Source organism: Trichomycterus rosablanca, chromosome 5, assembly GCF_030014385.1.
Source record: "Trichomycterus rosablanca isolate fTriRos1 chromosome 5, fTriRos1.hap1, whole genome shotgun sequence".
In the NCBI taxonomy this organism is placed as follows: Eukaryota; Metazoa; Chordata; class Actinopteri; order Siluriformes; family Trichomycteridae; genus Trichomycterus; species Trichomycterus rosablanca.
This window is the reverse complement of record NC_085992.1, coordinates 5,749,308-5,771,735: the sequence shown is the minus strand read 5'-3', so window position 1 is coordinate 5,771,735 and position 22,428 is coordinate 5,749,308. Positions and strand designations below refer to the sequence as shown.

At 39.7% G+C, this 22,428-nt stretch overlaps 1 protein-coding gene across 1 annotated transcript; it reads left to right on the top strand.

Moving 5' to 3' along the window:
• The first annotated feature begins 554 nt into the window (after window positions 1–554).
• Window positions 555–21,859, top strand: sgpl1 (sphingosine-1-phosphate lyase 1). The gene is made up of 14 exons (XM_062995578.1): window positions 555–615; window positions 6,086–6,251; window positions 8,112–8,179; window positions 8,509–8,656; window positions 10,768–10,847; window positions 12,088–12,216; window positions 14,026–14,114; window positions 14,878–14,986; window positions 15,071–15,169; window positions 15,259–15,405; window positions 18,261–18,499; window positions 18,616–18,762; window positions 18,869–18,989; window positions 19,376–21,859. Exons 1-14 carry the CDS (start codon window positions 604–606, stop codon window positions 19,538–19,540), a joined length of 1,719 nt encoding a protein of 572 aa, XP_062851648.1. The 5' UTR covers window positions 555–603; the 3' UTR covers window positions 19,541–21,859.
• The last annotated feature ends 569 nt before the right edge of the window (window positions 21,860–22,428 follow it).

Here is a 22,428-nt window from a genome sequence, read left to right as displayed (position 1 = left end):
GACGCTTTTGGACCGCGACCCTGACGAGGATAATTTGGTGTTAAAGAAGATGAATTAATAAATGTTCGACTAAAACGATTCGTTTATTCACCCAACCCATGTGTAAACACAAACACTGGAATCGTAGAAACAAATCATGGTCGCGTCTAAAATCGCAAACTACTTACTAAATAGCATATTAAATAGCAACGACCACTATGTAAGTAGTGTACTAATTTGACGTACCATGAAGTGCTTCTGTAAGCGGTTTGGGACGCAGCCTATCACAAAAGCGCTCGAGCTGTCTTCCGGGAAAACGTCACTCTTGAACGTGTAGCCGGAGAACGGGTGCACAGATTTATATCTCATATGGAACAGCTAGCACGCGCGCTTCTGGATGATGTATGGTTTATAGATCTAGAAAAAGATGCGCAACTTGTGTAGCATTAGAAACGAACGGAGCAGTGCACTTCCTGAGGTCGAGCCCAAGATTGTGTTATGTAGCGAAGTTGAGCGTCGCTGTTCATAACCGCAAACAAAAGGGCTCAGCAGCTGAATTTATTATTCACTGTTGTTAAGACCTGGTGACACTTGTTTTCTGCTTGGCTGCTATTAAAGTACAGCATGGACTACATGGTAAGTGTGACTAATAACACTTTAAAGGCGTGTTAGTTTTAAAACAACCGGTACTGCACGTTTTATAATAGGGTTGTAATAAACACCAGCTTCTCAGTTTGCAACTTTTCACATTTATTTTTATTTTAATGATCTGTTTTAATACTAATCTAATTATTTTATTATGTAATAACTAGAATAACCCTTATCATAAATATCCATAATGTGGTGTTATATTATGTTATATAAAGTTGTTATATTTATTATCTAATATCTAATCTAATGATCATGATGGTTAAATTCTATTACTTAGAAGTGTATTAGAGTTTATTGTGAGTTTGTGCGGTGTTACTTGCTGCTTTGTTACAGTGTATTTTTACAACACTATACATTTAAACAGAAGTCTGACTCAAGTCTTGATAGCTGGTCGACTCGTCATTCTAGACGTCAATGTCAAAAAACCTCAGACACTGACAAGTAAACAGATCAATTTGATCGACACCTAAGGCGAACGACCATGTAGAGTTCCACAGAAACAATGCAATGACTGGTTCTTCATCAACTTCTGATGTTATTTATTTATTTATTTATTAGGATTTTAACACGTTTACACTCTTTGGTTACATTCAGACAATTTTATGTCCTAGACAATTTATTACCTCCAATTCACCTCACTTGCATGTCTTTGGACTGTGGGAGGAAACCGGATCTCCCGGAGGAAACCCACACAGACACGGGGAGAACATGCAAACTCCGCACAGAGAGGACCCGGACCGGACCGCCCCACCTGGGGATCGAACCCAGGACCTTTTTGCTGTGAGGCGACAGTGCTATCCACCAAGCCACCGTGCCACCCCACTTCTAATGTCACAGCGAACTAAAGATTACATTGTTGATGGAGTTTGATGTAGATGGTAATGTTCATGGCTGCCCTGAAATTCCATTAATAATATTAAGCAGTACCCTTTACAAATGCAAAACTTTCTGCATGATGCAGCATTATGCTTCCTCCACCATGCTTTACAGGTGGGCTGAGCTTTTAGTGTTGGTTGCAGTGCGTAGGGAACCCAGCTGCTTCATTTGAGAGGAGTGTTTTTCTCAGAGTTGTACGTAACAATTATGTTAAGTATCTTTCTTACAGTGGGTACAAAACCCCACAAACTCTAGAGAGCTTTAGAGCTTTCTCCATGTTTGTTGCTGTTACTTCTGGGTTCTTGTTACCTCCTAAAACATTGCAGTTTGTGCGTTTGGTGTGTTATTAATTTTAAGAGTATGTATCTGTGTTATTTTGTGACTTTTGTGACTAGCCCATCAGCTGGCCAGGCTTCTACACAGACCTGTCTGACTATGTCTGGGTAAAGGAGGGTTGGGGGATTGGTTGAACCCTGTGATAGATTGGAGCCCTGTCCAGGGTATTCCTGCTTTGCGTCCAGGGTTTCCGCAACACTGACCAGGATAATATGGTTGATAAAAATAAAAAAAAGGGTAGTTAATGCAGGTCCAGTCAGAAAATTTCCCTTTGGAACGCTACATTGTTCCTAGTCCTTCAGGAAACTTACTTGTATAGCAAAAACATACAGGAAGTTCTGTTATAAATACAGCAGTGTACAATGGAGCCAGTAAGTACATTTTTCTACTTTTTCTGCAACTTTAATAGACCTTAGGTCAGACCCTTGTGATGCATTGCGAAATGCAGAATTTGTTACTATCTTGCTTCATTTTGTCATATATCAAGTCTGGCTAGTTTAAGGAACTGAAACAACATGGTCTCATCTAGTCTAAAGAGAAATACATGTACAAAGCTGTAGACATTTGTTTAGTTATAAGCTAAGGGAAATCATGTAGGAATTTGCATTTAAAACCTAAGATTATAGGTCTTTTGGGGCATTAGATAAACCAGCAAACAAAGATGTTAAACTGTTTGTTTGTGTTTGTGTTTTTAGAAATAGGATCTCCTTTTAAACTCAACAAAAACTGAGGTGAAGGAGTTTGTTTTAGGAGTTTGTAAATTGCATCTAAATCCAGTAATCTTTAAAACTGAGCAAGTGTTTATCTGGAATAGTTAACCATGTTCTGTTTGTTAGAGGCATGATTATTTAGGATAAATAGCAGGGCTGGACAATATGACAATCTGTACCATACAATAATAGAAATACACCGATCAGCCATAACATTAAAACCACTTCTTTGTTTCTACACTCACTGTCCATTTTATCAGCTCCACTTACCATCTAGAATCACTTTGTAGTTCTACAATTACTGACTGTAGTCCATCTGTTTCTCTACATGCTTTGTTAGCCCCATTTCATGCTGTTCTTCAATGGTCAGGACCACCACAGAGCAGGTATTATTTAGGTGGTGGATAATTCTCAGCACTGCAGTGACACTGACATGGTGGTGGTGTGTTAGTGTGTGTTGTGCTGGTATGAGTGGATCAGACACAGCAGCGCTGCTGGAGTTAAACACCTCACTGTCACTGCTGGACTGAGAACAGTCCACCAACCAAAAATATCCAGCCAACAGCGCCCTGTGGGCAGCGTCCTGTGACAACTGATGAAGGTCTAGAAGATGACCGACTCAAACAGCAGCAGTAGATGAGCAATCATCTCTGACTTTACATCTACAAGGTGGACCACCTAAGTAGGAGTGTCTAATAGAGTGGACAGTGAGTGGACACGGTATTTAGGAACTCCAGCAGCGCTGCTGTGTCTCATCCACTCATACCAGCATAACACACACTAACACACCACCACCATGTCAGTGTCACTGCAGTGCTGAGAATAATCCACCACCTAAATAATACCTGCTCTGTAGTGGTCCTGTGGGGGTCCTGACCATTGAAGAACAGCATGAAAGGGGGCTAACAGCGCAATTTACTGTGTTGTTTTCCAAGCACAGCAAATTTTCACGTGACCCCAAAATTATATTGACAGCTCGCTGTTTAAATGTAATTGGGGAAAACCATTGTCACTTAACACCGCCACATCAAGAAATTTAGCCTAAAACTCTATTACACAAAAGAAAGCCATACATCAGTTCTATGCAGAAACATCATCAAGTTAATGATGAAGATGTGCAGATCCTTGACAAGGAGGAACGCTGGTTTGAACGTGGAGTCAAAGAGGCCATCTATGTGAAGAGGGAACGACCATCTCTGAACCAGGGAGGGGGCCTGAGAGTACATCTCTCACCATCTTACAACGCCGTAATTGGAGCTTTACCCCAATCATGTGTGAAAGACACACATGGCCATTGTAATTAATGGTCATTGTGAATTTCATATGGACCTGATCACCAGTTCCATTGTTATGCAATGGGCAGTGATCAGTCGTTATGCAAATCAACTGCATATAAGGTTGGGGTATTCAACACCAGCTCAGACTGAAGAAGTCATTCGGATTGAGTGACGAAACGTATCTCTACAACAAACTTGTGTCCAGATGAACTGATTCAACTTTGTGGATCATCAAATTCTCTGGGCCCGTGCTCATATCTGATGGACTGAAAGACCAGGGACACGTGTGCTGTGGTCAGATGAGTCCACATTTCATCTTGTTTTCTAAGAGAAAAGAGTATTGAGTTTTCCATAACAAAGACGAAAAGGACCCTCCAGACTGTTATCAGCAAAGTCTGGTTTTTGTAATCAGTTAACTCACGTTTCTTAGTAAAGAACTTATTATTTATGGGAAAATTAAATATAAATATATTTAATACAAGGAAAGATTTTCTTGCCCACTCATAGTGTGTAAGCTGATTCACGGTGGCCCTTCTTCCCACTTGACAGTTTCCATCTTTCTTTGTTACCTGTTTAACTGCTTTTTAGTCTTGGCTAACCCTGTCAAGCCTGTCGGAGAGCTTGGAGCTTAAACTTTTACTTGGGTGTAGTCTTGGGCAGAGAACACAACACAAACTTACTCATTACTACCTATCTAACAAGTCTAATAGCAGATTATCCATCAGACCTTTACCTGTCTTGTACAAACATACATTGGTCATTTATTGTGATACATGTAAAATACATCAGATAGACTATAAATATGCAATAGAATTTTTGTAGCAACAGAATTACTGACCGTTGCTCTGTCACCGAACCTCTGTACCACATCCACCAATGGAAAGGGACCCCAAAATGAGCTCCACTGACTAGTTTAATTGGATGGTGGATTGCTTGTTTCTACACTCACTGTCCATTTTATCACTTCCACTTACCATATGGAAGCACTTTGTAGTTCTACAATTACTGACTGTAGTCCATCTGTTTCTCGTACTTTTTAACCTGCTTTCACCCTCAACCTTTCAACCTTCAATGGTCAGAACCCCCACAGGACCACCACAGAGCAGGTATTATTTGGGTGGTGGATCATTCTCAGCCCTGCAGTTACAATAACATGGTGGTGGTGTGTTAGTGTGTGTTGTGCTGGTAGATGCTGGTTCTGGTAGTGGATCAGACACAGCAGCGCTGCTGGATTTGTTTTGATACCATGTCCACTCACTGTCCATTGTCCTGACCAATCGAAGAACAGCCTGAAAGGGAGCTAACAAAGCAAACAGAGAAACAGATGGACTACAGTCAGGAATTGTAGAACTACAAAGTGCTTTTATCTGGTAAGTGGAGCTGATAAAATGGACAGTGAGTGTAGAAACAAGGAGGTGGTTTTATGTTATGGCTGATCGGTGTAAACCCACCTTGATTTAAAGTGTAACGCTTTTAATGTCTTTTAATCAACTTCATTGTCTTTGTTTTCTAGAGATCTAGAGATCTAGAGAATTAGAAATTACTTTCATCGACTGTAGTTTGCTGAACTAATCACTCATGTACCTCAAGGTTAGGCGGTATTATTGTCTTGCATAACTGTTATTTCTTCCAATAGTATCACTGATCTCATAAAGTCTGCACCAGCTGTGGATATCTAAGATAGCACTGTGTGCTGACACTTTCATTCAGTGATTGTAAAATGGATTATCAGTGATATCTTAAGGACCTTCAGCCTTGCACTGTATGATACACTGTAGAATCTTAGCTGTGTTATCAAGCAGGAGGGGTGTACATAAAGATAAGTGTTACCCCATTACAAAAAGACTGATGTATACCTATCTTTGTCTATAATTGTCTACTCTTACAACAGTGCAGTTGCTGTAGTTAACTTGTCACATGCTGCATTTTTATAGATGCTGTATTACAAGTCATAATTGAGTGTGTATGTTTGCATGCATTATGCTCTTTGGTTCTGTTTTAGCTGTATATTGTACTATGCCAGCTTGGTCAAAGGTTCCCTGATAGGAATAAGGGACTAAAAAAGTATCTAACAGGGCAAAGTCAGATGTGCAATAATATTTAAAACGGTTTCAGTCATTTTTTCTGCAAATGATAATACACAGCGAGCAGGTGTGGTGTTTCACTGTCAAAGTGGTTACCGAAGACAAATTACTATATTAACTTAGTTGGGTAATTGGTAATAGGCTATTTTTGTCCATTTGCTTGCCTACTCAGGAGGCCTTGGAGGTGTATAAGGAGATGCTGCTGCTGTACTGTGAGGAGGCCAAACGTTATATCAACACACAGTGTGCTGATCTGGAGCCATGGCAGATCATCTCGCTTTCAGTGCTGTTAACACTCTCGGCCATCTGGCTCAAGAGATTCCTCTTTCAGAAAGAAAGTGAGTATATATAATTAAGCTGTTTCCTTACATTCACGCTAGCACACCAGAGCTGGGATTTCAAACACATAGTTTCGAATCTTAGCTCTGCCATCCGGCTGGGCTGGGCGGCTACATGAACAACGATTGGCTGTTGTTCACACAGGGTGGGAAAGCCGGACCAGGGCTCCTCATAACTGGTGCAGCTATGACCTCTGCTGGCTGATTGATGGTGCCTGCACAGGAAATAATGCGTTGACCTGGGTGTGGCTCTCTGTACACAAAGCTGATCCGCATATGAACTCGCCTCGTGTAGATGAAAAGATGCAGTCGGTACTACACTCGTGTCGGAGGGGGCGTGTGTCAGTAGCGGCGCTCCTCAGTCAGCAGTGGAGGGTAGTATCGGTAGAGGGGAAGCGTAATGCAATCAGGGTAATTAGATACGACTAGATTACAGAGAAAACACTTGCCATTGGCCTACAGGGTGCTGCGCCAGAAACAATCCACCGTTTCAAAAACACCACCTATAGGCATCCCAAAGCTTTATATAGAAAAAGAATAAGCAGGGACTAAGGCTCTTTATTGAACCTCTAGGACCATGGCAGTGTCTTGCCCGTCTAACTGTGCAGACATGTTTGTAGTGATCCCTGGAATATATTTGACTATCTGGACTAATTTCACTTGTTTGGGTTTTCCTCTCATTCTTGGGTTCTCTTTCCAAACTTAGCTAGAGACCACTGTTCCATATACTCTTTAATGGGTTCAGTCAAACTAGCTCTACTTGAATCGGTACAGAGAAGGCACCAGCTATAGTTGATAATAATTATTAACATGGAAGCATGCAACCATGCCAAAAGTATAATTACATTAAGGAACCACCATTACTGACTGTAGTCCATCTATTTCTTTACATACTTTTTTAGCCCCCTTTCATGCTGTTCTTCAATGGTCAGGACCCCCACAGGATCACCACAGAGTAGGTAGTATTTAGGTGGTGGATGATTCTCAGCACTGCAGTGACAATGACATGGTGGTGGTATGTTAGTATGTGTTGTGCTGGTATGAGTGGATCAGACACAGCAGCGCTGCTACAGTGTCCACTAACTGTCCACTCTATTAGACACTCCTACCTTGTAGATGTAAAGTCAGAGATGATCTTCTAGACCTTCATCAGTGGTCACAGGACGCTGCCTATGGGGCGCTGTTGGCTGAATATTTTTGGTTGGTGGACTATTCTCAGTCCAGCAGTGACAGTGAGGTGTTTAAAAACTCCATCAGCGCTGCTGTGTCTCAAATCAAATCAAATCAAGGTTTATTTGTCACATACATGGTCATACACAGTACAACTGGCAGTGAAATGCTTTGTACAACTGGCAGTGGATCAGACTGGCAGTACAACTGGCAGTCTGATCCACTTATACCAGTACAACACACACTAACACACCACCACCATGTCAGTGTCACTGCAGTGCTGGGAATAATCCAGCACCTAAATAATACCTACTCTGTGGTGGTCCTGTGAGAGTCCTGACCATTAAAGAACAGCATGAAAGGGGTCTAACAAAGCATGCAGAGACACAGATGGACTACAGTCAGTAATTGTAGAACTGCAAAGTAAGTGGAGCTTATAAAATAGACAGTGAGTGTAGAAACAAGGAGGTGATTTTAATGTTATGGCTGATCAGTGTATGCTTTCCTCAGTCCCTTACTAATGTACGTACATTTTAGATTTTAACCATATTTACTGGCTTGTCAGGTAATTGTTGATGACAGATTTATTAACAGCAAAACACTGTAGGCTAATATCATGTTAGTATTTGTGTTCAGACATTGTTATCAAGTATGTCAATTATTCACTGCTGTTTGTCTGGTGGTCTGCAGGTCTGACATCACGAATCAAGAAGCAATGCTTCCGACTCATCAGAAAAATCCCGTATATCCGCACATCAGTAAGTGTCTCATATTATATTGTGTTTTTTCAGTGCTTCTCCAAAATGAGGCATCAGTGTTTCCTGTTACTGGTGTAACACATTCTGACTCATTCCCAGTATGTCATATACAGGTGTTTTTTAAAACAGTTTGCTGTAGGTTGTCAGCTTTATTACAGTTCTGTGTATTCGCTGTTTGGACTTTTCCCTCATGTCTGTAACTGTACTAGTACCACTTTTAAAGAGTGTGTAGGTTTTAGTGGATTAGTTTAATTCGAATATACCGTAACTGTATAAGCACTTTTAATTATTGGTAATGATTCATCTTTCTCTCATCGTCTCTTTTAAAGATCCAGAAACAGCTGAACAAGGCACTGGATGACATGTCAATGAGTGTGTGCACCCTGAAGGAGGGGATGAGTTACACCAAGCTCCTGCCGACACAAGGCCTCACGCAGAAACAAGTCCTGGACAGCATCAGACAGTACCAAACACTGAGTGAGTCACAGCAAACCACACAGTCTGGGGCTGTAGGAAAAACTGCATTTATTTATTTATTCTTTCGAAAATCCTTTTTGTTAAAATAATCATATTTACATATCGCAATTGTTCAGATTTCTGTCACAGAGGGTTAACATTTGTTTTGTGCATGCAGCATTTCAAGCTGTTTAAAGGTAACCATTGGTTAATAATTTTTTATTTTGCGTTAACTTATTTATTAAATAACTTATAAACATTAGATCCTGAACCAGGGCTCTTGGGTGGTGCAGTGGTCTATCGTGCTTATCCATTACTTCTAAGGTCCCAGCTCAAATCTCAGTGCTGCTGTCAGTGATAGCTCAGTGGTTAAGGTACTGGACTAGTAAACAGAAGGTTGCCTGTTCAAGCCCCACCACCACCAAGTTGCCACTGTTGGGTCCCTGAGCAAGGCCCTTAACCCTCAATTGCTCATCGTGTTCAGATCATTGTGTAAATCGCTTTGGATAAAAGCGTCTGCTAAATGCTGAAAATGTAAAAAAATGTAAATGCTGTCAGCTGATTGGGCGCCTACACAGACATGATTGGCTATGTCTTAAGGAGAAATGATCGAATGGATTGACATCCTGTCCTGTATTGCTGTCTTGTGCCAAACCTGCTGCAATTTTGGCCAGGATAAAGTGGTTTATGTAAAGCAAATTAAAAGGAAATAAACATTTTGCTTCTAGCATAAAATCTGTAGACTCCTCTAGACAAAAGGGCGGCACGGTAGCTCAGTGGGTAGCACTGTTGCCTGACAGCAAGAAGGTCCTGGGTTCAATCCCCAGGTGGGGACGGTCCAGGTCCTTTCTGTGTGGAGTTTGCATGTTCTCCCTGTGTCTTTCCTCCGGGAGCTCTGGTTTCCTCCCACAGTCCAAAGACGTGCAAGTGAGGTGAATTGAAGATACAAAATTGTCCATGACTGCGTTTGACATTAAACTTGTGAACTGATGAATCTTGTGTAACCAATAATTACCTGTCCTGTCATAAATGTAACCAAAGTGTAAAACAGGATGTTAAATCCTAATAAATAAATAAGTACAAAAAAAAGAGATGATTAATTCTTTTTTGGGATTTATAAATTAAAATACATTTTTTGTTAGGACAGAATTTATTTACTGGTTCTTTGGTACATTCAGCAATATTTATCTAAGCTACATTTCATTTCGGGGACTGAATACCTAATCTTGTTTTACTAAGCATATAGTAAACTACATAGGGTACAGAACTCTTACACTGCACCCTAAGTAAGAAATATATCTAAAAATAATATTCGTGCATGTACATTATTTAAAATGGGTAAACAAAATAAACTCAGCGGTTAAGGTGTTGGACTAGTAATCATAAGGTTGCCGGTTCAAGGCCAGCCATCACCAGGTTGCCACTAGTGGGTCCCTGAGCAAGGCTTCTAACCCTCAATTGCTAGTGATAATTGTAAGTCACTTTGGATATAGGCATCTGCTAGATGTAAATGTACTACTGCAACTTCTTTCTAGGCCAGTTGTAGCCTAGCGGTTAAGGTACCGGACTAGTAAGCATAAGGTTGCTGTTTCAAGCCTCACCACTGCCAGGTTGCTGCTGTTGGGCCCTTGAGTAAGGCCCTTAACCCTCAATTGCTCACACTGCATTTTTTTAAAACAATGTGTGTCATTTTAAGTAATTTTGTCTCTAGAAATATTCAATATAAATAGTCAAAGTAAAGACATTTTAAAATCCACTTAAATATAGGAGGTTTTTTTATATAAATGTCCAAATTTGTTACTTGTAGGGATGAACACCTGGGTGACAGTCATTTTTCTCACTGTCTAACTGAATTATCTCCATTGTTGAAACACGCAGGAAAAGTCACTCCACTTTACTAGGTGACTAACACAAAACCACGAAAATACCATGTGACCCGCCACACAGTAATGACTGGCTTATGACTCATGGAGATGAAAAGCTGAATTTTTATCAGGAAAACTTTTCACAAAATACATTTATTTTAATACAGTTTGTTACAGTAAATGTGTTAAAATGTAACTTTTTTGTCCTTGGAGATTTAATTTGAACACAAACTCACATGAATCTGTGAATGTTTTTCTTTGTTTCAGATGAAGTACAATGGGTCAAGGGCAAATGTTCAGGAGCTGTTTACTGGGGGGATGAAAAGCTCACTGAACTCCTTGTGAAGGTGCTGGGTACTTTCCATGCTATTTTATTAATAACAAGGCACCCATTTTCAAATGCACTTCCTTTGTGGTTATAAATGGCAAAATCACTCAGCACAATCTACAGGGGGTGGACAGGGAACAGAAACACCATAGTAAACACCAAAGTGCTTGGCATTATATTATGCAGGTTTAGGTAATGCATTTTCTGAAAGTACAGTCACAATAATAACCACACATCTACATTATGAGCTTTGGTGGGGCTGCCTTTTTGAAAATGATTGTATCCGAGGCCAAGGTGTAAGCATGCATAACATGCTATGAAAACACAAAACTGGACCTATGAGCAATAAAAATGATTCAGATATTTCCTACATGTTGATGGTTTTATTATGGAGAAAGTCAACAAATGCCTATAATCTACAGTGTCTTCAGACAACTGTGAAGTTCAGTCCATCATACTATTAATAATAGTAAAGACAACATGTAGTGGAACGTATTGGTTTGATATTTGCTTTGTATAATGATATAACAGCCAAAGAAGAAACTGTTTCCATATGCAGGTGTACTTTATATCACAAACATTCTTTTCTGATGCTACCAGATGAGAATGCCATTATACCTACTTCTAAAATTGGTCAAGAGTTACTTGATCAACACCTGGATGAATTTAAGTGCATCCCCCAGATGTATACGTCACTGTATCTTTATGAAAACATCTGGAACATATGCCGCAAAGTAGATCTCCTCCTCCTCCTCAATGCCTCAAAAACTAGAGAATTTCTTTTTAAAGTTCTGTCCCACAAATCTCACCACAAATCAGTCAAGATTAGTGTCAATAAAGTTATTCTGGAGTCAAGGGAGGGCGGCACAGTGGCTCAGTGTGTAACACTGCTGCTCACGGCAAGCAGGTCCTGGGTCTGATCCCCAGGTGGGGCGGGCCGGCTCCCTGTGTCTGCGTGGGTTTTGCCCTGTAGGTGAATGGGTGTGTGTATGTGTGTGACATGGACTGGCGTTCTTTCCAGGGTGTTACTGTGTGCCCTGCGCCCATTGAAAAGCTGGGATAGGCTCCAGCACCCATCCCCTCCCCCCCCCATCTCCGCGACCCTAATTGGATAAGTGGTTAAGACAGTGAGTGAGTGAGTGGAGTCAAGGGAACTCCTGTTTATAATAATGAATTATTACAGCTTTATTTTCTTAGCCATCGTTTTATGTGGAATATTGGTTTATGATAAAGCTGGTCGTATTTCCTTCCTTTTCCAGGTATATGGTGAGTTTGCTTGGAGTAATCCACTCCACCCAGACATTTTTCCCGGAGTAAGAAAGATGGAAGCAGAGGTGGTACGGATGACGTGTTCACTTTTCAGTGGCGGGCCAGAGTCTTGTGGCACGGTAAGATTGTTTTAAAGGTCAGATTTGACATTTGATTACATGCGACTACATGTAAGATTATTTTAAACTAGGAATACACGTTACTCTTTTGTCATTTTACTCTTTTGTACAAATAAAACAGGGGGTTGGTCTTTTTGAAACACAAACAAACAAAAACAGAGAGGATGTTGGGATGGTATATGAGATTTTTGTGGTTCTTCTTTTGGTAGAGTAACTATGTAGAGTCTCATTACCAGAATTTTAAAATGCATGTGTAGTGTAGAAGCAGTTCCCTGACAGCCTGTGTAACATTGCTAAGAACTGAGATAAAAAGCATAGACTACAACCCCACCACTACATGAGCTTTTTGTACAACCTTATTGGGCTCTGTTGCACACTAGCAAAATGCAAAACTAGAAAAGGATCATTCAGTACAGATAAGGAGAGTGTTTGTCTGTGGCCACATGCAAAACCTTGCTAATGCCTCTCCAGGTCACCTGTTGTCACTTTCATTTGCACCAGAGCAGGTGAATTTGATTCACAATTGTATATGGACAAATTGATCCCTAAAGTTTCATTGGTTTGATGTTATACTGTTATGATTAAGAGTTCCCTTCATTTTTTTGAACATATCTGATTATATCTGATTTGATCTTTAACTTCTGCAAAATCAACAAAATCATTACAAAGCACTTTTTAATGCTTCAGTGTCATCAGGATTTTATCCACATGCATCTACTTTTCTCTACAGTCAAGCAGTTTTAGGTATGAATGGTTTAAGTGTTGATTTACACTGATCAGCCATAACATTAAAACAAGCTCCTTGTTTCTACACTCACTGTCCATTTTATCAGCTCCACTTACCATATAGAAGCACTTTGTAGTTCTACAATTTCTGACTGTAGTCCATCTGTTTCTCTACATACCGTTTTAGCCTGCTTTCACCCTGTTCTTTAATGGTCAGGACTCTCCCAGGACCACTACAGAGCAGGTATTATTTAGGTGGTGGATGATTCTCAGCACTTCAGTGACACTGACATGGTGGTGGTGTGTTAGTGTGTGTTGTGCTGGTATGAGTGGATCAGACACAGCAGTGCTGCTGGAGTTTTTAAATATCGTGTCCACTCTATCAGACACTCCTACCTAGTTGGTCCACCTTGTAGATGTAAAGTCAGAGACGATCACTCATCTATTGCTGCTGTTTGAGTCGGTCATCTTCTAGACTTTCATCAGTGGTTACAGGACGCTGCCCACGGGGCGCTGTTGGCTGAATGTTTAAGGTTGGTGGACTATTCTCAGTTTAGCAGTGACAGTAAGGTGTTTAAAAGTTCCATCAGTGCTGCTGTGTCTGATCCACTCATACCAGCACAACACACACTAACACACCACCACCATGTCAGTTTCACTGTAGTGCTGAGAATCATCCACCACCTAAATAATACCTGCTCTGTAGTGGTCCTTGGAGAGTCCTGACCATTAAAGAACAGCATGAAAGTGGGCTAACAAAGCATGCAGAGAAACATATGGACTACAGTCAGTAATTGTAGAAGTACAAAGTGCTTCTATATGGTACGTGGAGCTGATAAAATGGACATTGAGTGTCACCACTATCACACCTCTTTTAGGTACTCTCTTTTTAAGTGTACTCGAACTGTCATCAGTGTAATTTTGTACAGGATTGCTTTTAAAACCAAAAACATTTCACACACAGATATGGATGTTTACAATTGTCTTTCGTTTTACTGATAGATTTTACAATACTGCAATAAATGTAAAATAAACATCTCTGTTCCTGTGTATGTGTAATAAACCTGTCCAGTGTTTCTCTAGGTTACATCTGGTGGAACTGAAAGCATTTTGATGGCTTGTAAAGCATACAGGGATCTGGCTTATGAGCGAGGAATCAAAGATCCAGAAATGTATGTATGCTGTTTCTGTCACTTCAAACATTCTGCTACTCTACCACACAAGTAGTGTTTGTCTTTGCCCCTGCATAGCATATTTGTTTAGATATGTCTTTTTGTTGCGTAGCCTGGCATGTGTATTAGTTTATAGACACTCACTTGTATATATCAGCTCATTGATGCAACTATTAAATCAACCAGTTATGCAGCACAGACATACACACGTATCAGTTTGTGAGCAGCAAAAATACCTTGTCATTAAGCTGTATTATTGAGCTGTTGACTGTAATGAATAATTACTCTTTGACCAAAAAAGCATCTCAGAATGCACAAAACTTCAAACCAAGAGATCTGAATTTGGCATAACGGCATCTATTGGTGCAACCTTGTGTTAACATTTCCGTGCTCACAAATACAGAAGGTGCATGGCGTTACATGAACCTGGCCATTAGGGGAGGAGTAGGTTCACCTAAAGTGCAGCTAAAATAAATGTGTCACACATGAATAAATGGGAGGGTTGTGTCAGGAAGGGCATCCAGCATAAAAAAAACTGTGCCAGATCAAATATGTGGGTGAATAATGCCCTGTGGTGACGCCTATGGGGAGCAGCCGAAAGAGATTCACAGCATGAATGTGAAGCTGACAAATCTGTAGCAAATAAATTCCTAATAAAAAAAGTCGTAATAAATTGGTCAGCGAGTGTAAAGCACATGTTTTATAAATGCAAAATGGTTTTATCTGGATTAACTTAATGTTGCTTGAATTGCTCTTGTTGAAGAATTGCTCCAGTGAGTGCCCATGCAGCATTTGACAAAGCGGCACATTACTTTGGAATGAAACTTATTCATGTACCTGTGGATAAGAAGACCATGAAAGTTGATGTGAAGGTAACTAACTGTACATGTGATACTTTGAGATGTTCTAAGTAGAATTATGATTAGTCATCACTGAATATATGTTTTTAAATCCAGGCCATGAAGAAAGCTATTTCTAAGAACACAGCCATGCTAGTGTGCTCTGCTCCTCAATTCCCCCATGGCATCATTGACCCCATTGTAGAAGTGGGGAAGGTAAGTAGCCACTCGTTAAGTGATCATGCGTTGACCAAAAAAATTATGTATCTCAGTTGTTGTGTGATAATTTATTAATACATTTTTAGTTGGCAGAGAAGTACAACATCCCCTTCCACGTGGACGCCTGCTTGGGTGGGTTCCTCATAGTGTTCATGAAAAAGGCCGGATTTAAACTGGAGCCATTTGACTTCCGAGTCAAGAGCGTCACCAGCATTTCAGCAGACACACATAAGGTCAGTGGTTAAATTTTACAATAAGCAATAAGTGTTTTAACTTGATGGTGCACACGTTATATAGCATACCAATCATAAGGCTATGTCTAATTATGGTCAGCCAATGATCATGCATCTTTAAAAATATAGTAAATGCTCAGTAAACACAGCTGACACTTCAGGCTATTTGTTGACGTTGTTTTGTTATTACAGTGTATAACATTTTGCTCAAATGCCTTGCTTTTTATGTAAGTACTATAGTTCAGGTGATAAAGCACAGGCTGAACAATTCAGAACCGTAGTAATGATATGACCATGACAATGACAAATCATATAAGAACCATTGATATACAGTGTATCACAAAAGTGAGTACACCCCTCACATTTCTGCAAAAATTTCATTATATCTTTTCATGGGACAACACTATAGACATGAAACTTGGATATAACTTAGAGTAGTCAGTGTACAGCTTGTATAGCAGTGTAGATTTACTGTCTTCTGAAAATAACTCAACACACAGCCATTAATGTCTAAATAGCTGGCAACATAAGTGAGTACACCCCACAGTGAACATGTCCAAATTGTGCCCAAAGTGTCAATATTTTGTGTGACCACCATTATTATCCAGCACTGCCTTAACCCTCCTGGGCATGGAATTCACCAGAGCTGCACAGGTTGCTACTGGAATCCTCTTCCACTCCTCCATGATGACATCACGGAGCTGGTGGATGTTAGACACCTTGAACTCCTCCACCTTCCACTTGAGGATGCGCCACAGGTGCTCAATTGGGTTTAGTCCATCACCTTTACCTTCAGCTTCCTCAGCAAGGCAGTTGTCATCTTGGAGGTTGTGTTTGGGGTCGTTATCCTGTTGGAAAACTGCCATGAGGCCCAGTTTTCGAAGGGAGGGGATCATGCTCTGTTTCAGAATGTCACAGTACATGTTGGAATTCATGTTTCCCTCAATGAACTGCAGCTCCCCAGTGCCAGCAACACTCATGCAGCCCAAGACCATGATGCTACCACCACCATGCTTGACTGTAGGCAAGATACAGTTGTCTTGGAACTTCTCACCAGGGCGCCGCCACACATGCTGGACACCATCTGAGCCAAACAAGTTTATCTTGGTCTCGTCAGACCACAGGGCATTCCAGTAATCCATGTTTTTGGACTGCTTGTCTTCAGCAAACTGTTTGCGGGCTTTCTTATGCGTCAGCTTCCTTCTGGGATGACGACCATGCAGACCGAGTTGATGCAGTGTGCGGCGTATGGTCTGAGCACTGACAGGCTGACCTCCCACGTCTTCAACCTCTGCAGCAATGCTGGCAGCACTCATGTGTCTATTTTTTAAAGCCAACCTCTGGATATGACGCCGAACACGTGGACTCGACTTCTTTGGTCGACCCTGGCGAGGCCTGTTCCGAGTGGAACCTGTCCTGGAAAACCGCTGTATGACCTTGGCCACCATGCTGTAGCTCAGTTTCAGGGTGTTAGCAATCTTCTTATAGCCCAGGCCATCTTTGTGGAGAGCAACAATTCTATTTCTCACATCCTCAGAGAGTTCTTTGCCATGAGGTGCCATGTTGAATATCCAGTGGCCAGTATGAGAGAATTGTACCCAAAACACCAAATTTAACAGCCCTGCTCCCCATTTACACCTGGGACCTTGACACATGACACCAGGGAGGGACAACGACACATTTGGGCACAATTTGGAGATGTTCACTGTGGGGTGTACTCACTTATGTTGCCAGCTATTTAGACATTAATGGCTGTGTGTTGAGTTATTTTCAGAAGACAGTAAATCTACACTGCTATACAAGCTGTACACTGACTACTCTAAGTTATATCCAAGTTTCATGTCTATAGTGTTGTCCCATGAAAAGATATAATGAAATATTTGCAGAAATGTGAGGGGTGTACTCACTTTTGTGATACACTGTATATTCATGACTATGAGCACTAGTTATACCATTGCAATGTAGGGATGAGATGCCTACCTCGACTATAAATCAGAGCAATACTAGCCAAGCTCAGAAGTGCATGAGCTCATGTGTATTAAGCACACTCCTCAACGGGTGTTGATCTGCCCGATGATGGATGCTGTATGCAATTACTTTAAAGGCTAAATTTGCATGTTTCGAAAGAAGCACATTAGATAAAGGAGATACATTTTTTTGTGTTTGATGCATAATATGAGGGTTCTTCAAAAAGTTTTTACACTTTTTTAACTCTATTTATTAAGAATTTCAAAAACAAAGTACATCACTTTTCTCCAACTTTTTAATGCCATCAGCAAAAAATGTTTTTGTTGAGCACAGCGCTGCTTTCACATCATCACCACATGAAAATCTGCTTCCCCTTAAAGCTTCTTTGAGCGTCCAAAAAAGTGGAAATCAGATGGCGCTAAATCCGGACTATAAGCATCTCTCAGACATGACCGATTACTACTCCTCCCACCCTTACTATTTCCAACCAAAGTATAAAAGTGTGGAAATGTTTTGAAGATCCCTTGTTTATAGTTTGTTTATTGTTGTTATAGTATTACAAAATGATATAGAAGCCTGTATTTTATAAATGAAAACTCTTACAAACACTTATTTAGGTGTCCACTATTGGTGCACTTTAACATTGATGTTATTTAAGTTAATTAAAGTTTTGCTTTACATAAATGTAACATCGACCACTATTTGACTGAAACATCGCTGGTTTGCAGGGTTGTTGTTGTATATTGCTAGCTATATAACAATCACAACATGCAATATTTCATATGTTGTTGTCATTCTGCTGGTTTCATTTAAATTTTTACACAGTAATGCAGTTACATCTTCACAATATACTAGTAACATTTGTGTGTTTTTTGTTATCTCTGCAGTATGGCTATGCCCCCAAAGGTTCGTCAGTGGTGCTGTACAGAGACAAGAAATATCGCCATTATCAGTACTTTGTGGCCCCTGATTGGCAGGGAGGAATTTACGCATCTCCTTCAATAGCTGGTTCTCGGCCTGGTGGCATCATCGCTGCCTGCTGGGCCACGATGATGCACATGGGAGAGAATGGCTACGTAGAGGCCACCAGGAAGGTTGTTCAGACTGCTCGCACTATATCAGCAGGGTAAGACAGACACCCTGGCCAGTTTAACTTGGGTGACAAATATGACCTTGCTTGGCATCATACATGATCAACTACATTTAAAAAAGTACTTTGAACTCCGTGTGTTTTTCTCTCAGCATTCGTAAAGTGAAGGGAGTGTTTGTATTTGGAAACCCTGAGGTGTCGGTGGTGGCCATTGGTTCTGACATCTTTGATGTCTTTCGTTTATCCAATGCACTAACAGCAAAGGGCTGGAATCTCAACACTCTACAGTTCCCTTCTAGGTAAAAGTGAAGTGATAAACATGCAGACTATTGCTGTCATAAGTAAGGCTAATAAATCCTGCTTATTAATTTGTGTCTAAGAATTAATTGATCTGTCTGTTTACAGTATCCATATTTGTGTGACGATGTTGCACACACAGCCTGGCGTCGCGGAGCAGTTTATTAAAGATGTAAAGGAAGAAGTAGCAATTATCATGAAGAATCCAAAGGAGAGGACTACAGGAATGGTAAGTCTTGTGGTCCTGTCAATGATGTGATATGACATGACATAAATTGGGTTGTGGTGCTCGAGTGGTGCAGCAGTCTATTACTAAGTGTAACAGCGCAATCGGCCAGTCGACAAGCCGGGCGTCCACACATGCAAGATGTCTGGATAAATTGGTGCCCTGTACAGGGTAACCACCAGTTTTTGGTCACTTTTTTCTATATTTTATGGTGATGCATAAATTTTCCCAAAGGTGTGAATAAGTGTGCGTTGCCGTATAATAAATTTTCGCCCTGTCCAAGGTTTTTCTGTCATCCTGTGCTCAGGGTTAAGGGTTTCTTTTGATTTTCAGGCTTTAATGGTACTTCTTTCCTCTGTTACTGATTAAAATGTAAAATTTCTGTTTAGGGAGCAATCTACGGCATGGCACAATCCATCCCAGACCGGTCAATGGTGACCGAGATATCTTGCGGCTTTCTGGACTGCCTCTATAGCACTGATGTCCACAAGGTTCAGAAGAACCACCACACCAGCAAGAAGAACCACATGAATGGGAACTCTGAAAAGCACTGAGTCTAGAGCGTGGCTGCTAGTCTGCATCTGTTTAGTAGGTTGTTTATCTCGTTTGTTTTAGATTATATACAAATTTTCCTGTCCACCATTTCAATCACTCATTTACTTGTTGAAGCATAAGCCATATTGGCCCATATTGTGGTTTGGGCAGATTTAAAAATAATTCATTACAGATTTTTGACAGTTTACAGACGGTTTAGTGAATATTAGTTTTAAAACTGTGGCTATGTCTACAATTTCTTTGGCTTCGGTTTACTCACATTTCAGCTTTTATGTCTGACATTAATTACAAACACATTTCTTGCAGTCCATAAAATGAAAAGCTCATAATGTGTGTCATGTAAAACCCTTGTAACAGACTGGAATCAAGTTCTGAGAGTTTTTTGATATAGAGTCTAACCTGGAGCTTTGTGCTGGTACTGATCATGAACAGATAAGCACCACCTCGCATAAAAATGGACCAATTAACGTTTTCTTTTATAAAATACTTTAACATCATACAGTTAACTAGTAAATCTTTAACTGCTACTCAGGTTTATCTGTAAATTCACTCAACATAGTTGATTGTATTTTTTAAATTAAACTAGGGGTTTAAACCATGGGGATCTTTGTAAGAACTGAGGAGTGGTTAGTATTTATTCAATTATTACTGTTTGTTTAGTTTATGGCCCTCAGCATCTTTGTTTCATCAACACCTTTACTATGCTAATTAACAGATGTCATGTGACTATGTAACTAAAAAATACTTTTTGTACTAAAAACATTTATAAAAGTCTCAAAGAGACTAAAAACCCTAACCATCAATAAATGTATCTGTTGAAATAAAAATCAGATACATTTTATAATGACAGAAAATCCTGGAACAGCACAAAATGCATAAAAACATGCACTGTTTAGACTTATGTCTGAAAACTTACTCATGTCATGCCATTTCCAGAGAGTCACGTAAGATTTGCCTCTCAGATCTTTATCTCAAAAAATGGTTTTCATAAACTGAAGACGGTAATAAACAGGACCTGTATTGTATCGTCTAGGGACTGTGTGTCACTTAACAAATCCCACTGTAATGCATGGCAGTAGTAACCACTCTCTCCAGTACTGATATTACCTCCATAGACAATCACTATTGGGAAAGAGGTTCCTTAAGGGCTCTTCTACTACTACTTGAAGATATTTTGCATCTGAAAATGGATACACCTTTTTTCTGTTGTCCCAGGGATGTTCTGACTCAGCTCTGAAGTGCACTCACATAATTAAACTTGGTATGGAAAGTTTGATACCAATCCAGAGTTTTAGGCCAGTATATGGAGGACATTCCTAATTGTTGTGTTGTAGTTAAACCTTAGACTCATCTTTAGTTTTCAAAAAGAATCATGTACTAGATTTCTAATTTAAACATTAACAAACATGAATTCCTTGTAGTTCTAAAACAATTCCTGTCTGCATTTTTTGGCTACCTCACATTTGTTCCAACTGCTCCACACTGAATATTTATTGGCCTTTTTATTTAAATTTTTAACCCTTGGAACTCTAATATTAATAGTTGAGTTTTTGTCCAGGACAAATCATGGCAGAGTTAAATTGTTTGCAAAGATGATTTACAGATGTTACCTAATTCTTGACGTTTATTATAAAAAGATGTTTGGTCTAGTAAATGATTACCTTATTAATACCTGTGAGCTCTACAAGAGGAAACCAGCTCATATCAAAAAGGGATTTATTGAGATAAAGCAATCACGGTACCACTGAATTGTAACTGCAGACCTCATCAGCTATTTCATTCTTATAATATATGTTCATAATGTGTGTGACCACTGTGTGTGTTTTTTACATTATACATCACTAATATAAGTCTGTTATTTCAATAATGTAATCGGTTTTAACTGTACTTATTTGTTTTTAAATGTTATTACAGGGCTATTACTGTGTGAGCATTACATCTTTCTTATTATACCTTTGAAATAGAATAATCATAATTAACATTTGCCTCAGAATAAACTGTTGATGTGAAAAGCATCCGTTTCTGTACTAGCCAGAATGTCTTTGCATTTTTTCATTATTAGTATTTTATTTAAATTAAATCAATACTTTGTCATTAACAATTCCAATTCAACAGGACTGTCAATACTGTATGACTACCTAAAAGTGAGGCACCTTAATTTCTAACACGTCATGACTGTATTAGTTTTGTGTTTTCTTACCTTTACACCTCCTGGAGGGCTCAAGAAAAGGACTTGCCATAACATACCCTTAAACACTTTCAATACTAAACTGTATGACATTTTTTGTAAACAATCAATAAAGTATTTTTGAAGATCAGAGGTATTTAATTCCAGTTTCATTCATTCTATCTAAAAGTTTAAGTTCTGCTGTAATTTCTTTTCCTGTTCTAGAGAGATGGGTGACTAAAGAAAAACGTTGGGCCAACACAAGATCATTTTTAACACATAACATAGAAGTCTCTGAAAATAAATACTACATAGTAATAAAACATTTTTCCAAAGATATTCCCTTTTACTGGAACTTTGGTGGTGGTAACTCAACTGAGATCTGGTGTCTGCAAAATTCCTACCATATAATTTACAATGTCATAGTACATTTACTGGCCCATTGTACACTGTGGATAAAGAAAATAATTTCTGTGTGCACATGCACAGACAGGCACATCCGCACCTTTTGTACATCAATTTGCACATTTTTTTACATTTTCTTGTATTTGCACTGTGGTTAACTTTTCTAATTGACTTTATAATTAATATTTTATAGCTGTTACTCACAATCTATACCAGCCTTATGACATAAACCGAAATAACACCTACATATGTACCCTTAGGTCCTGTTGTTGTAGTGCATTGTCTGAGTGTTGTGATTATACAGATACATGTTTG

Bases quoted from the DNA above. Each gene is read 5' to 3' on its own strand.
- sgpl1 (XM_062995578.1), top strand. The intron at 15,170-15,258 runs GTAAGTAGCCAC...ATACATTTTTAG, and splicing joins CCATTGTAGAAGTGGGGAAG to TTGGCAGAGAAGTACAACAT. The intron at 15,406-18,260 runs GTCAGTGGTTAA...TTATCTCTGCAG, and splicing joins TTTCAGCAGACACACATAAG to TATGGCTATGCCCCCAAAGG.